Source organism: Mastigoproctus giganteus, chromosome 11 (genome assembly GCF_048544385.1).
Source record: "Mastigoproctus giganteus isolate SK-2022 chromosome 11, ASM4854438v1, whole genome shotgun sequence".
Classification (NCBI taxonomy): domain Eukaryota; kingdom Metazoa; phylum Arthropoda; class Arachnida; order Uropygi; family Thelyphonidae; genus Mastigoproctus; species Mastigoproctus giganteus.
The window spans coordinates 72,902,480-72,920,604 of NC_143585.1; the positions used below are offsets into that span (position 1 = coordinate 72,902,480).

Sequence of the window (18,125 nt, forward strand, 5' to 3'; positions counted from 1 at the left end):
TTCACTGCACGTACCTCCCGACATAATATTCACTCTACATTTTGTAATACTTTATAATCAAAAGCATGTGAAATGCAATGTGTATTTCAGGCTCTGTGATTTAATAAGTTAAATAACCATAGTATATTGTCAATGTTTACATAATGCAATTTACATATTTCTTCCTGAATTTTTGTAACAATGGAAATATGACAAATATTTAATGTGTCTGCTATGAGTAGCATTAGCATTAGTAGAGGCATATGATGCAAGAAAGCAAGCTTATATAGCATCAGCCAAAAAAAAAAAAAAAAAACCTTCCCTTTCACCCATCCATTCATTCCAAAAGCTGGGCGCCTCCGTAGCCAGGTGGGAAGGAACAGCAGTGCGTAGCACACGCTTCTTGATTAGGCCGGGGTTCGAGCCCGTCACCACCAAATACGGAGGATGCGGAAAGGTCAGGGAATGACCACCGCATATTCTCGGAGCAATATGGCCTTAGTTGCTAATGCTCCTAAAAACCAAATAACAACAATTCCAAAAGTTTGTCTCATTCAGCCTTGAATTTATTTAAGCTGTCAACTTCCACAACGACACATGGAAGTTCGTTCTAGCAATCAACCACCCACTAGCTAAAGCCAATTTCCACACATCTATTCTGCAACTGTCTTTCCTCGGTGTGAATTTATGCCCCCCTCAGGTGCAGAATCTGAGCAAGAGGAAGAATCCCGTCAGCTGAGCTTGCTCAAAACCATTCCAAGGCCTTATACACCTCCATCAGATCACCTCGCAGGTTCCTAGTCTCCAGATGCTGCAGTTTGCCTTTCCTGCTAACAGCAACCCTTTGTTCCACTCAATAATCTTATTGCCCTTCTCTGTACTCATTCCAGCAGCTCTACATCTTACCTAAAATAAGGCCTCCAGACTTGTATGCACTACTGAAGGTGTGGCCTGACCATTGCTTATACAAGGGGATAATCACCTCCTTATCCCTGCTAGCAAAGTCGTATATATCATTGACAAGACCCCATGACCTCTTGCAGCCTCTCTGTGCTGCTCATAAAACTTCATATCTGACTAATATAATAAGCAAATAGTAATAATTTATGATTTATGTATTCAGTAAACTGGTAACGAAAACAACTTTGTCAAATACTGTGACTTTTATACATGAACCAAAAACCTTTTTGTTTCTTTGTTTCTGCCCACCAGCCATATTGCCCATTTGCTCCTTTAATCAGTACACAGGGCCTCGTTAGCTATGTTAGCAAGAGCGCAAGGCTGCGCAGGGTTCAAGACCAGCTGTCGGTTAGTCGTGGATTTCCTCCTCAGTATCTTGAGTTACTCAGTCTCAAGGCTGGATGCTATTAGCAAGTCAAATCCAAGAATCCTGACTAGAAATGCATTCGAAATAAATAAAAAAAATCAGCACCCAATAACAAACATGATACCCAGTGAATCAGCTGCAGTATATTGATAGCCAGTGTGATATATATTAAAAAAATAATAATGATAAAGTAATTGCTAGATTTCTATTTTTCCGATTTTAATGAAATTTGGAATGGCACAACAACTCTTTCTAAAAGAGATTAACATAAATTTCATGAAAATCTGTTTGGTACTTCAGCTATAATATGCAGTATATGGATGTCTATGAGATATGTATGAAAAAAATAAATAATAATTGCCAGATTTCTGTTTGTTTGATTTTAATGAATGGGATGCTTGGCAGATCTTTCTAAAAGATCCAAATATAAAATTTCAGAAAACCTGTCTGTTTGGAGTTAAGTAGGCATTTGAGTATATATGCAAATGCACCTAAATATGACTTGTTTTTGGTAATCCATCAGGTAGGGCATAGAACTGTGCACATAGTTTTCAGTCAGCAAAAATCATTTATATCAGTGTAATGACACATGGCTGCATTTTTAAGCTTCTGAAGTTCAAGATTAAGAATTATAGCTACTTATGTTGAATGGTATATTTATAATGAAGCCATGAATATGATGTTTCCTTCTCATTTTTTTTTTTTTTTTGCAAGCATTTAATATTATTGTTGACCAACTTTTTTTATTATCATTAGATAATGCTCTAGTCATCATCTAACATTGAGCTTCTAAAAGTTGTGGTCTGAGAACACGTAGGATGTGAAAGTGTTGTTTTAAAAATATATACCAACATTATGTTATATGATAGTTTGTCTTGAGTAATTGTGATATTTTAATATGAAATATTCATAAATGCCATGCTATGAGGACTGTTTAAAAAGTAAGGTAAAATATTTTAGGGGAAAAAACTGTGCATTCCTCAATAATGAATTGGCACAAGAATAAAGGTACATAGATAACATTTCTTTTTCTTTTAGTATGCTGTACATCTATGTTGACATATGGCAACTAAATTAAATAGCTGCTTAAAGAATAAATTATTGTTCAACAAAATGGCTGCCATAACTGATATGTAGACAAATGAAGAAGTGAACACTACATGCTGAATGGACCAAGCCCACAATTCACTCAGCTTAATCTACATTTCTGTGAGATGTGCATTGTCCAACAGTTACATCCAAGAAACAAGCTTGTTTTTTGTTCAGTCAGTTCAAATAACAACATGCAAACTGCACATGGCAATGGTTAGAGCATTATGGATGGTAGGTGGTTTCCCATCCACTTCAGTCCTCATGTTGCTCCTTCTGACTTTTGTTTAGGCCTTTTAAAAATATTTAGCAGGGAACTAATCCAGGTGATAATGATGAAGTTAAAAGATGTGTTGAAACCTGGTTATATGAGAGCATACCTGAATTTTATGATAAAGATATGGCTGCACTTGTGACATCACAAAAGAAATGTCTGAATGTAATGAGTGACCGTATCAAAAAGTAATGCACTGATGTGACTTCATTTACATGCAATTCCATTGTTCTCTTGTTGGATTTCTTTTCAAAGAAACATCTGTTACCTTACTTTTCAGACAGCCTATATATAAGAAATTTATTTAATGTTATGATTAAATTTATTAAAAATTTACCCCACCTGGTCACTCGTATTATAAAACAAAACACTTCTATTGGGTTAGTAAGCATTTGTAGCTTTTTCAGTTTAATAACCTATCATTCCTACTTACCCTCAAATCAACAACTAGTGACCTTCAGATTTGAAAATATTAAAGCCAAGTTCTCACCCTTACCAGATATCCTCTCCCATCCCTTAACCCAGTGGTTCCCAATCTTTTGTCACTTAAGTCACACTTTAAGTTAAAAGGCAAATATTAATGGAACACCGAAATAGTGATTGCCATTGAATTCAATGGAATTTTTCCTAATCTCGCGGCACACATGAAAAGGGTCGCTGCCCACCAATGTGCCAAGGCACATCGGTTGGGAACCACTGCCCTAACCATTCCCTTATTAAATCATAGCAATGCATATTTACAATGTGTGCTGTTTATTTACTTATATTCAACATTTGTATATTTTATATATTCCTTTTAATATTGTTTCCATCTTTTATGTATTATTTCGATTACTGACTTTATTTCTTTTTAGTCAGCATATTTTATTTTTCCTCTTAACTTAATTATTTCTAAGTTTATACACTAGCACTCCTTTGCTTATAAAAACTGCTTCAGGGATGTAATAAGTTATTGGGTTTTTTTTCCTTCTCACTTAAAGGCCTGGCATACATTCAACACGACTGTCTAAAATAGAGTTGTGCAAACTTTGCAGTCTATTGGTCAAAGTTGAATGTATGGGCATCACTGCAGCTGCACAATAAATAACTTATATAATTTTAGGGATTAGTGATGTATTCTCTCTATCTTTTTCAAGGAATATATGATATATCAGTCTAAATGCAGCTAACAAAAAAATGCAGTCTGTAGCTTTTTTCACAAAGCAAGTCATATTAATCTGACAGAGTAAAAACTGTATTAGTATTTAAGAAATTTAAGGCACATTATTGTATTAGGTAATCACGGGGAACTTTTCTACTCCCTTAAAAGATCGACACCTAGAGCTTAGTGCTAAAGCTAAGCTTGATCTTATATTCATCTTAAAGACAAATACAGTCAGTCCTCGTATAGCACGATGGTTGTGTTCCTAGAAACCCTTGTGCAATATAAACAACAGGCCCTATGGGAAAAGTAGGGTTATGTGCCGACCACCCAAGATTGAACACACATTTGTAACTAAAACAAATCACCAAACACAATAAATAATCGTAATAAAAGAGTTACGTATTTTATTATGACTATTACGTAATAAAATATTGCTAATGCTTTTGCTTCTATCGTAAGCAAACTTGTTTTTTGTTTGATTTTCTATCCAAACATGACAGCCGTTCCATCCCTTCCAAGTCTGTGTCTTGATCTAATGGATTTGAATTACACTTTGAGTTGTTACTGCTATGAAAGTTTTTATTTTCTCTGCATTCTTTCTAATTCTCGGCATTGCCTCATTTAGGCCTGTAGCACGTGCAATATCACATGGTCTTTCATTTCACTTAAAGCGTTTCACAATTTCATATTTTTTCTCTATCGACAGTGGCGGACTGGTCATAAGCCTTGCCTGGGAAACCCCGGTGGGCCAGAGGCCGGTGCGATTTTGACCATAAACCATAGTATGAGGCCACTACAAATTTTCCCGGGTAAGAATTTTTGACCCAGTCCACCTCTGTTTATCGATATTGCTTTTCTTTTTCTCTCTGAATCTGTAGTGTCTTCACCAGGATGCTTCCTTTTCACACCTTTTAAGTATTTCACTCATTTTTAGGGAATAAAGCATAATTACAAAATGAGGAGGCACGCTTGATACACATAAACAAAGCTGCATGCGTGTAACAACTGAATAAACAACACCGTAAAGGCAGAGATACACTATTAACATCTCACATTTTACTAAAGCACATTTCTGGGGGTTACTACCATAAAACAATAAAAACAATTTCCAGTTGCATTTCTGCTGGTGGAATCGGTTATAAACTGGTAGTAAACTCGATCTAATGGCATTTGTGATATTATTGATAGCTGGAATTGTGTGGGTTTTTACATTATTATGGTGAAATGTGTTTCCCCTTCACTGATATAAAAAACATAAGTATATTTTCAGACTCTTCTCTTCATTCCTATTGTGTTGCGTTCAGTTGGGGTAATTCCGCGTTCAACTGCCATTCTTGACAACACAAAGGCGAATCGTGCATAAGCGAATTCGGTTCGTGTTATATACGATATCGTTCCCCTATTTATAAATCGTGTATGATCGAATTCGTGTAGTGTAAACACGTGTTATACGAGGACTGACTGTACTGTTATTATAGTTCCGCCCAAGTTGTTAATATCCTTTTTAATTGTGCAACATCACCTAAACAGGTAAATCCACTTTGCATTTAAAAACCTGAGACAACACCAAGATTGTCTTAAAGCTCACTGGCTTCTAAAGCTAAACAATAAATGTTGACAATGATGATGGGTTATTCATTGACCCATACATATATCATAGATTGTTTGTTATTTGGTTTTTAGGAGCATTAGCAGCTAAGGCCATATTGCTCCAGGGATATGCAGTGGTCATTCCCTGACCTTTCCGCATCCTCCGTATTTGGTGGTCACGGACTCTAACTCCGGCCTAATCAAGAAGCGTGTGCTACGCACTGCTGCTCCTTCCCACCTGGCTACGGAGGTGCCCATCATAGATTGCAACCATTTGTTATTGTATTAGGAGTTCATAGTGTTATGGTCGGGCACCACCTGAGGTTTTTCACATCGCCATATGTACACTGAAGAAATACAGAACACTGTAAATTCCAGAAAAGTGTTGTGTTGAATGCGTAGTATTATGTTGGGTTTTGTGTGTGTCCTGGCATTTGGCTGCAGGGCCCCTGATGGGACCCTATGTCCCCCCCCCACACACCAATATTCTCTATAATACCCATTATTCTCTGGCAGGTCTCCGGCAGGGTTGCCTGAGCCTCCTGAATGGAGACAAATTTAAAAAATAAAATAAAATAAATAAATAAAAAATAAGGTAGTGTGTGGCAGTACATGGTGTACGGAAGAAGATGGGGGGTTAAAATAATAGTAAGGGATGTAAGTGAAGGCATCCCCTAAGTTGACAGTGGATCATATGCCCCACCAGGCAAAAAGGGAGAGGGGATAACCCCAGAAGGGTAGAAAAGCCACACAGTGAGAGTTCTGAGTGTGACCTATATATATTTGGCAGTGGAGTGGTCAAGACCTGCTAACTCACCCAACCATGTGGGTGAGTTAGCAGGTAATCCTACCCTGGATATTCCAGGATTAGCAAGTCGATGTTAGTAAAATGGTCAAGTAGAAATTTTTTCTTTCCGATTTGAGCAAGTCCCTCATGGGTTTGTATCCCTAGCTTGAGGCAGTTATAGAGTCCTGCACCTAGCAAAGAGGTTCTGTGCATACTCCATTATTAATTTGTAGTATTGTTCATCAGAAATGAACAGGTGCTCCTGTCCTTAAGGTATGTGTTGGAGTTCGGTGTATAGTGTTCCTCGAAGATCGTTGTAAATTGGGCAGTTATAAAGAAGATGGTCCCAATCTTCAATTTCTCCAGTATTCGGTAGGGGTTATTGATGATTCCCAAGGTATTAGGAGTTCATTGGTACAAGAGCCTCTTGATTCCAATTATGAATGATATAAATAAATGACATGATATTTTATAAATTTCATTTATTCTCTAGATGGCCAAAGCCAGAAGAGTTTACAAATCATTGTAATTGTTTTTTTTTTTTTTTTTTTTTTTTTTTTAATGAAAACCCCAAACAAGAGAGGTATTAGAACCTATAGTACTTAGTACCATGCTTGGGTTGGAGGCTGAGAAGACAAAAAAAGATATTTGTTGAAATTAGACTTGAACTTCTGTAGACTAATTTTCGGGAAATATGTATGAAGGGAGATTGTTCCAGAAAACAACAGTTGAATAAATGAGGAAAATGAAAAGTTGATGAGTTTGAAGTTGCACAGTAAATGGATGTTGGCTGGTGGCAGCACATGTTCGGACTGTTTTGAAAGAGAGAGCGGGAATTATAGAAGCCAATTCAGAAGAACTGTGCCCATGGAAGTTTCTGTAGAAAAGGCATGCAGCAGAAACAGTACGTCTATGAGACTGAGAGTGGAGAGACTCTGTTAGAGATGGTCATTAATTAACCTAACTACCCTCTTTTGAATAGAATCTAGAAGCCTGAGAGAAGTTTTGTGGGCACCACCCCAGATGTGGGAACAATATTCCATGGTAGGGCAGATTTGCAATTTGTACAGAGTGAACAGCTGTTTTGAAGAAAAGTAACACTAAGGAGAGTAAAAGAGAAAACCAAGTTTTTTTAGATGCAGAGGAAGCAATATTTGTAATGTGCTTGTGCCAAGAGAGATTAGAAGTCAGGTTAATCCCAAAAGAGATATATCATTTTGCCTGGAAATCGGAGTGTCACCAAAGTTAAGCATAGGAGCAGAAGAATCCTTTTTGCGAGATATAAGAAAAGACTGAGTTTTAGGAGGATTAAAATTAACTGAGTTGCCTTTGCCCCGCTGGAGAATTACCTGGAGATCGGCATTTAAGGAATTGGTAGTGGATATTCGAGAAGTTGAAGCTGATTGAGTCGGGTAAGGTTTCTCAAAATGGAAAGTGGAATGCAATGTGCTGTCATCGGCAAAACTATGGATAGGATTTCCAGTCAATGGAAGTAGGTCATTATATACAAGAGGAAAAGAGTGGGTGAAAGAACTGAACCTTGGGGGACACCAGCATTACTGGAAAAGTTAGAAGACAGAGAGCTATTTACCATCAACCTCAGTGAGCGATCAGAGAGAAAACTGGATAACCAATTACAAAAAACAGTTGGCAAAACATAAGATGGAAGCTTGTTTAGAAGACCTTTATGCCAAACACGATCCAAAGCCTTTGAGATGTCAGGAGCAACTGTTGTGTTTCACCGAACTTTTCCATTGAATTTGTCCATAAATGGGTAATATAAGCCAGAATATCACCAGTGTATCGACACTGACGGAACCCATAATGGCGATCGTTGATCAGACAAAAAAGTTTCTAGGTAGTTTAAAAGTTGGCGGTTAATTGATTTCTCCATTACTTTAGATAGAGTAGAAGTAATTGCAATGGGATGATAATTGGATAGGAGGGATTTGTCACCCTTTTTATGAACTCGCTGGATATGAGCAATTTCCAAGCAGAAGAAAAAACACTTTTAGAATAAGAAAGAGAAAAAAGGCGGCAAAGAACAGGAGCACAGGTTTTGAGAAAAAATGAGAAATACCATCAGGACCTGGAGCTTTCTTATCATCAAGATTCGTCAAAATCCTTCTGACATCCTTTTGATGGAAGACCACAGGAGGCATTGAATGGAGCATGTTGGGAATGGTGGGAGGTGTTTTACCAAGATCATTAATACATGAGTTGGAAGAAAAATGGGATGCTAGCAGGTCAGCTTTATCCTTGGCTGAAGTAACAACATAACCATCTGGTTTTCACAGGGGTGGGAGCAGAGATGGGCAAAAGTTGTGGCAAATAGCTTTGGCAAGAGACCAGAATGCTCGGCTACCATTAGGGCAAGAAGCAAGTTTTCTTCTCTTAGCCTGTTCAAAATCTACTTAGGACTGATTAATAACTTCTTTACAATTGTTGCGAGCGTTGATTTAGGCAGAAAATGAAACTGAAGAATTGGAAACAAGCCAATTACGATATGCAACGTTATTCTCTTGAACAGCCTTAGCACATTTATTGGAAAACCAAGGTTTAGATAAAGGACGAGATTTTAAAGTGGAGTGTGGAATAAAGGATTCCATTCCTACAAGAATAATTTCACTGATATGATCTGAGCAAACGTTGACATCAGAAGTTTTGAAACAGTAATTTGACAAAGGCAAAGAAGAAAAGAAATCTCGCAGGTCATCCCATTTTGCATTCTTGTAATGCCAAACAACATGAGGTTGGAATAGCCATGAGATAAAGGCTCCATTGGAGAAGAGACAATCACCAAGTTGTGTTCTGAGGTGCCTAATGGACCACTCACTTTGAATGTGTACTTAGAAGGGTTGTTTGTGAGAAAAAGATCAAGCATGTTGGCTGCATGGTTAGGATTGTCCGGTATTCTTGTAGGTAAATGAACAATCTGTGTGTGAATTTTGCATTAGTAATTGCAAAAGCCTCAGCATCTCGATCAGCTGGGTTGGCGTGAGTAGAAAACGGAACCAGCTGGAGTTGTGAACATTAAAATCACCAAGGAAAATTACCTCCCTGTTAGGAAAGTTGGACTGGAGAAAGTCAACTTGCAAAGAGAGGAAGTCAGAGAGCTCCAAATGATTAGTGGAGTTGGAAGAATGGTAGAGACAGCAGATGAATTTGACAAAATGAGGTAGAGAGATTTTAAGCCTGAGAAGATCGAAAAGAGGCACTTCTAAATTACCAAGTCTCTGACAGGGAATATCAGAATGGACATATGCACAAGTACCACCTTTGAGGTGAAAGGAATCATACAGTGAACAGTTTGGGTAACTGAGATGAGTAGTAGTTGAATCAACTGATAACTGAGATTCTGTCAGAAAAAGTATATGGGGTTTGGCAGACTGCAAGTGGAAATAGACATCATTGAGATTAGAATTGAGACCACATATATTTGTGAAATGAACTAGGAAGTGTTTGGGAGGTTTAGATCTTTTAGAAGATAAGCTTACTCTATTAGTTTGACAATTCATGGTGTATTCAAGTGTGAGAAAAGGTGGGGGGGACATGCTGTATGAAGCAATGAAATTTTTGGATATGGCATACACATGGTAAGAATATACCCAGATCCTTGACATAATTTGGCCTCGACAATGCCCCCCCCCCCAGGCCATCTTTTTCCTAGGCCATCTTTTTCAAAAAAGATGGCCTAGGAAAAGAGTTGTGATTTTGAAGTTAATTCATATTTCCTGTGAGAAATTAGGAATTTTGGATAATGCAGTTCAGCTGAATTTGAAGATCTTCTGCTCACATATGCCTACATTATTCATTCACTTACATTGCAAACAACAGATATTGCCACGTTTGGGTTTTTTTTGTTTTTTTTTTATCTAGGGTATTACATTTTCATATAAGTTTTTTTTTTAATATATTGTTATGGCATTGTTTAGCCATCAGTATCTAACCAAAAAAATAAATAAAATCAATATGAAATATTTATATACTACCCATGTTATTAAGCTTCTAATGTTGTGATGTTTTAAACACTGCATAACTATTTACATCATAAACATTTTTTGTTTTTAAAATAACTGAAGTTTTTAAATAATCACTGACACCTTGAATTGATGTGGGTGTTGAAGAGAACAAAGTAACGCTTGCTTTATAAGTTGTTCTTTTTATAATGAAACTTATAAAAGATCACTTGAACTTAACACCTTAAAATTACTTGTATATACACAACAGTTATGAAAAGATTTAAAGGTGCACAACCATATTATTATTTAATAATTTCATTGTTTTATTTTGTAATCAATTTCCATATAGAGTCAAAATCCACCATTTTCACCATTACTAGTGAAAGATACATGATATAGCATAAGTTTGATATGTTGGTTTAAAAGTAATAAATTGTGAAGGCACTTAGACCTTTGTGTGATAAAGTACACAAAAGCAATTATCCATCTTTTATATAAAAAATGTGGAAAAGATAAATCGATTTACAGCCACACATTAGTAGACATTTTCTAATCACACTTCTTCAGTCTGAATTGCTCCATTTTTTTCCTTCACTGCTATAGATTTTGCTGAAGAAATGACAAACTTAAGTTTCTAATCAATGGGAAAAATTTATTAATGAAGAAATTTACAGGGAAATTCAAAAAAGATCCTACAATCATGTATTATTATTATTAGCCATATGGTACAAGGAAGCCCGAGGCTTATGCTGCACCAGCAAAAAAAAAAAAAAAAAAAAAAAAAATATTTTCTGAATTACCCTGAGAGAGAGAGAGAGAGAATCACCAAGAAAAAGAATGATGATATCCAGTGCAGGACCGTGGATGTGCCAAGCCCATACTCACCAGATGTGAGCCCCTGGGGTTATGCACCAATTACTAGAAAAACTATCAGAGTTTAATTCAAATTGATTGGGGGGGAATGTTTTGCTTTTTTGCTGCCAGGGATGATTGTTACAAAGGACATTGTAACAAAAATGGCAACTCCACAACAAAAAGCATTCTGTGTCCTGAGTTTGCGAAGACAAACTGCGACAGTAGTGCAACAGATGTTCCATACATGTTCCAGAATTTATCCACCAACTAGAAGCAATATTTATCTCTGGCCATTTACTATTGTGTATTAGAAGAGAATGTGGACTGAATTTGACAAACCTTCCGGTGAAGTCCACAGAAATCAATGTACGAAGACAGGTTGTGAGTTACAGTTTCCCCAGATAACTGTATGGTATGTCCTATGCAAATGATTATTCATGAAAATTAATATTGCGGTGGGTACAATCCCTAAAACCCAATGAAAAAGTTAAATGATATAATTTCTCCATACAGATGCCAGCTGACGTGGAAGATGACGAACTTTCAAACTACCTGATCTTCAGGTAGTTTGAAAAGTTGTTTCATCACTGATCTTCAGTGATGAAACAACATTTCGCTTAAGCAGTAAAGTGAATTGTCGTAATGTGTGCACTTGGGGCACTAAAATCTGCATCACATTGTAGAGCAGATTTACAGATCTATGGCCCATTTTTCTTCGTGAAAAACATGATCACCGGGATTATCTACCAGGACATGCTGATGACTGACTTTTCTCTCAATTAGAGGATGACTTGGATGACTACATTTTCAGGCAGAATAGTACTCCACCTCATTTTTATTGCAAAGTCCACTGTGACCCATCCTTTTGCAAGAAGTGGTTGCACATCCCAGGTTTCCAGACCTCACCCCTTGTGACTTCTTTCTCTGGGAGCATGTGAAGGACACCATCTGTAAACTACCCCTGCCACATGATCTTCAGGAATTAAGATGATGGATCATCACAGTGGTAGCAGCCATAAACAGGGACATGCTAGAAAAGTGTGGTAGGAATTGATGTGATGTATGCCATGTTGCATGAGGTGCCCACATTGAAAATTTATGACTTTGAGAGTTTTTCTAACAATTGAGGCATATTACGCGATTGTAGGCTCACTGGTTACTTCACAATAAACATATAAAAGTATCGTTTTTGACTTGTCCTATATAATGGGAGATTGTCTGAGCTACAGAGTAGCTCAGACAATCTCCCATTAAAACCTCCATAGGAATAAAGCTGTAAACATCTTGTTAATTTATTTATCAAGAACAACATTAAATACAGTTAAAGCTGCATTTAATGTTGTTCTTGATAAATTAACATTTTTGTGATTCGGTTCTGTAAAACTAGGTCAACACAATGTTTCTGTGCAGGTTAAATCCAAGCCGAAGTGAGCAGGGAGTGCTTCAGCAAATTGTTTGTGGTATGATTTCATGATATGTTCACACACTTTCTCACTGAATCACTTTGACAAAATCACATAAGCTTCTGGTCAATAAAAGTCTCACATGAAATGCAAAAAGTTACAGTAATTCTCTTTTTTTTAGAATTACCTGTTTCAGCAGTTTCTTGAGAATTACATAAAGTTTTCAGTACATACATGCAGGAGAAGTTCAGTTGATTTTTTCATATAAAATTGGGCAGTTATTGCCCATAATTTTTTATGAGCAATAATTGTATGCTTTCTGTTTAGCCTCTTGTTAGATTTCACTTTTCAGAATGTATGTAAATTTCAGTGAACGGTTTAACTGTGCATTAAAATTAGTTATTCGGGCTATAGAAATGTTTTACAAAAAGAAGTCTGTGATTGCTGATGAATTTGAGATTCCTCCTACTATGCTCTCATCTTATCTGGGAAATAAGGATGCAATCTGAAAGTAGGCATAATATACCTAATCCCTTAGTAGTAGTTCCCACGGTTAGGACATGGTTAGTAATAGATCTTGGCTGATCTATTCTAAGATTATCCCCTCGATTTAAAATTTTGTCCCTTATTTATGTGTCTATTAATATATCACACACACCACTAAATGTAAGGAGATCTTTAACATTTAGTTTACTTAATTTGAGGTGCTTGAGATGCTTTTAAGGCCTCAAATACCTTGATCATGTTACTCCAGAGATGTGCTTTTTTTTTTTTTTTTTTTGTGGTTTTCAAACCCAGTAAACAATTATTTTGAATAACACTGCAAATAAAACTGTATTTATAAATTACAAATAAAAAATTTATTCATAAGTTATGAATAAAAAATTTATCTGAATAAGAATAAGTGAATAATTTAGTATTCTTATCAGAATAAATTTCATTTTTAATAAATTTTTCCGAACACTAATATGGATCAATTCAAAAGTCCTAATTGCAGACAGGTAAGGGAAACATAATACATCACACTTTTTTGAATTCAAAGAAATTTTTACTTTTAAGCAAGATATAAATTATCATTTCCTTAGCATGTGCCACATTTTTTTTATTATTTCTTTTATTTATTTTTTTATTCTTAATTTTTATTTTATTTTCACCAGCACACCGTTCGGTGAAAACACAAACACGAGCAGTTAGAACCTATAGTACTTAGTACCGTGCTTGGGTTGGAGGTTAAAGAAGACGAAAGAAGATATTTGTTGACATTGAACTTGAACTTCTGTAGACTGTAATTTTCAGGAAATACGTATGAAGGAAGGCTGTTCCAGAAAACGGCAGTTGAATGAATAAACGAGGAAGATGAAAAGTTGGTTCTGTGAGTTTGAAGTTGCACAATAAATGGATGACGGCTGGTGGCGGCACATGTTCGGACTGTTTTAAAAGAGAGAGCGGGGATTATAGAAGCCAGTTCAGAAGAACAGTACCCATGGAAGTTTCTATAGAAAAGGCATGCAGCAGAAAGAGTATGTCTATGAGACAGAGAGTGGAGAGAGACTGTTAGAGATGAGTCATTAATTAACCTAACTGCCATCTTTTGAATGGAATCTAGAAGCCTGAGAGATGTTTTGGGGGCATTGCCCCAGATTTGGGAACAATATTCCATGGAAGGGCGGATTTGCAATTTGTACAGAGTGAACAGCTGTTTGGAAGAAAAGTAACGTTGGGAGTGAAAGAGAAACCCAAGTTTTTTAGATGCGGAGGAAGCAATATTTGTAATGTGCTCATTGTTCTCCCCAGGACCTATTGAATGGGCATGCCGCCCAGTGAATTTAACTGACCATCCGGGTAAAATTTAAGCGATTCTCATGGTACCATATGGTACTGCTCTCTGATCTTGATTAATATTAATTCGAACATACTATGTGATTGAGTTGAATGTGACAGGAGCATATAATGTTAAATTATGCAATTCATTTTTGCTCTGGATCACTTAAGTCATATTTATAAATAGCAGAAAATTTTATAATATTGCGAAGTATTACACTTCCCACCCGGCTGGCAAAATTTTCTGGGGAGAACGCTGGTGCTTGTGCCAAGAGAGATTAGAAATCGGAGTGTCACCAAAGGCAAGCATAGGAGCAGAAGAATCCTTTTTTGTGAGATATAAGACAAGACTGAGTTTTAGAAGGATTGAAATCAACTAAGTTGTCTTTGCCCAACTGGAGAATTACCTGGAGATTGGCATTTAAGGAATTGGTAGCGGATATTCGAGAAGTTAAATATCAGTATGCAAGTTGCATATCAGTATACTTGGCTTAGGTGAACATTCTGTGCTCCACCATTTTGTGTAATGGTCCATTGTCTCTGTACTCAAAAGATCTATTATAACATTTCATATAATGTGACCTGTATGTTAACATACAATAAAACTACAACACATTAATTCTTTCTACCTGACCACAAATAATAACTTAACAGAAATATTTGGAATGCCTGATAAGGAATTTGGCCAACATCTTTGTGAAAAATAACATTGGCTTGTGTAAGTGCCTCTGGTAACAGAAATGACATCTTGGAATTTTGAAGTCATATAACTGAACAACAGTGCTTTTAAATACAAAAATGCTTCCTTGTTTGTATAGTCATGGGGAACATCCTTGTGAAATATTGACCTTCATTTTTGGCTTATCTTGTATACAAAAATTTTAATTAGTAATGAATGAGTTCACCCACAAATTACTTCAAGTTGACAAGAAATCACCACGGGCATAGAAATAGAAATCATGTTTGCCATTTGTGCACAGGATTTCGGTCCATTCACGATGTATGAATCTTGAGGTTAAATTTCAGTATTGATGTCAAAAGGAAATTAAAAATGGCCCAATAAATAACAAAATGAAATCAGAAATAATTTATAATTCCTTCCAAAAATATTTTACACTGAATTGATTAGTGATTTTATACAGAATTGATACTGATTTTAAACTGAATTGATGAAAAAAAAAATAGGTGCTGAATAAAGTGCCCTGTGAATCTGAAAAGTTGCCTGTAAAATTTTTGCAAGTGTTCTACTGCACAAAGGTTTTTTTTTTTTTTTTTAATGTGATATTTGGCATGTAAAAATTTTATGGCATATGATATTTGTTAATTTTAGATCCTACCATTTATTGATGGCTTCCGACACGTTGCCCGAATAGCAGCAGAAGCAGATGTAGAAATCAGCTTGGTTAAAGCTTGTGTCCAGAATATGATGTAAGTTTTATTAGTTTATAGCTTTAAAATTTTAATTTTATTTTAAACTGCAATTTTAACATATTTGGTGATCCAAACTAGCAAGTGGTAACATCCATTATTTAAGTTGTTAAATTTAGTGCATCAGTAAGAAAAAATAGGGGCTGAGCAAAAAAGGGGGGGCTAAGCCTCTTAAAAGTATTTAGGTATGTAACTTGGATTTGTTTAATAATAGGTACTTATTGAAGGCTCTGGTATATCATATTGTAATCAATCATCAAACCCAGATTTAATATTTGCCCATTTGAAAGCTGATTTCAATAGCCTTAATGGGTTAAAGATTATTTTTGGGGAGGGAGCTTCCCATATTTTGGATAAATGCCAAAAGTATGGCCACTCTCAAATTGTATGCAGAGGAGACCCTGTCTACCTCAACTGTGGGTCCTCAGACATACAAAATGACTGTACAGCTACAAAAATTACCTGCCCAAATTGCAAAGGTAATCACCCTGCATATTCCAGAACTTGTGAAAAATGGAAAACTGAGAAAAAAATAGTAAAATACAAAGTTGAGAACAAAGTCAGTTACCAAGAAGCGAGAAGACTAGTTATACCTACTATGAACAAAAATATTTCCTATGCTAATGCAGTAAAAAAATACCAAACAGTCTCTACTCAAACTGATGTCACAGTTCCTACTAATAAATCAGTTTCTGATTGGGCTAGAACTGTTCTCTCTGAGGAACAACCAAATGTACATAAACAACCAAAACTCTCAGACCAAGCAAATAATACTCCTCTGACAATACCAGTGGAATCTCCTCCACCAATGAGTGCCACCACACCCCATATTACAAACTCAAATATAATGAAAAATATTCAGGACACAGATGGCACATCTATACAGAAAGATCCAATTTTATAAATCCATGCTGAAGAAGAAGAAATGGACACTGGTCAGCCAATTTTCCTGATAAAAGACAAACAAAAATTGGAACGTCATAAGCCAGTCACCTTCAAAAAGCAGTCAGATACAGCTCCATCAGTTAAACACAAATAATGGCCTGCATTGTACAATGGAACTGCAGAGGCTTTCGTTGCAACACAGGTGATATCCACGATCTAATTAACTGGCATTCTCCAGTTGCTCTTTGTCTTCAGGAAACTTACTTAACCTCGCAAATTTCTCCTTCGATAAAGAACTACAGTGGTACCTCGGTATACGTTCACTTTGGAATAAGTCCAACTTGATATATGTCCTGTTTGGGCGCAAAAAATTTTGTTTGGAATACGACTCGCGTGCATCAAAATGAGTCATGACACCGCGCGCTACCCTTGTTTACCTCTCTCGAGACAAAGCCACGACTCATAGATGCCAGATCTTACCCCCTCTCCAAAAACCGAATAAAAGCTGACCAAGGACGGATGCTAGCAAAGTACACTCGGCTTTCCGAATAAATAAAGCACGCACTGTATGCGCGCTTACATCCTCAGTCGACTGAATTTGGTTTTTGGAGAGGGGATAAGATCTGGCATCTCTGCCACAACTGCTCACGAGCGTCAGTACAACAGTTTCTGCCATTCAGTGAACAACCCACGCTATAACTCTGAATTTTCACGTGATTTGCGTAAATTTTTTGTAAATTCATTAACAATGAGTTCTAAGAAAGTTAATGAGAAGAGCCAAGCAACGAAGAAAATGGTTAGGATCACCATGGAAGTGAAAAAAGAGATTGTTGAAAAGTATGAAGGTGGCATGCATATCCAGGACTTGGCTGCTGCATACTGTATGCCGAGAACGGCAGTATCTAAGATTGTGAAAAACAAAGACATTATTAAATCTGCTAACATTGCAAAGGGGGTGAAATCGATTACCAAACAAAGATCAGGGACATTAGAGCATGTTGAGAAATTGCTTTTGATCTGGATAACAGAAAAAGAGTATGCTGGCGATAGCGTATCGGAGGCAATGATTTGCAAAATGGCAAAACTGATGCATGCCAATCTTTTGAAAAACAAGGCAGGAACGAGCCAAGAAAGTGATGTGTTTAAAGCCAGCCATGGCTGGTTTGATAATTTTAAGAAGAGGACTGGCATTCGCAGTGTTGTTAGGCATGGAGAGGGAGCCAGTGCTGTAAAGATGCCACCAATGATTTTGTTACTGAGTTTGGGGAATTTGTGGAGGCTGAGGGTTTCGTTCCCCAACAAGTTTTTAATTGTGACGAAACAGGCCTGTTTTGGAAGAAAATGCCTAACAGGACCTATATTACACAAGAGGAGAAGGCATTGCCAGGGCACAAGCCAATGAAGGACAGGCTAACTCTCTTGTTCTTTGGCAATGCAAGTGGGGATTGCAAACTGAAGCCTCTACTGATCTACCACTCTGAAAATCCGAGGGCCTTTAAAAAACATAACGTGCAGAAAACTCAGTTACCTGTGATGTGGAGGTCAAACAGCAAGGCTTGGATAACCAGAGAATATTTCAGC

The 18,125-nt window shown here is 36.7% G+C and overlaps 1 protein-coding gene across 2 annotated transcripts in view; it reads left to right on the forward strand.

The window, feature by feature from the left end:
- Nprl2 (Nitrogen permease regulator-like 2) overlaps window positions 1-18,125 on the forward strand; it is a 129,381-nt gene that overhangs the window by 78,583 nt on the left and 32,673 nt on the right. For both annotated transcript variants that reach the window (XM_090385048.1, XM_090385049.1), the window contains one exon: window positions 15,562-15,659. In XM_090385048.1, the coding sequence (XP_090241174.1) occupies window positions 15,562-15,659 (98 nt within the window). The remainder of the gene's footprint in view (window positions 1-15,561; window positions 15,660-18,125) is intronic.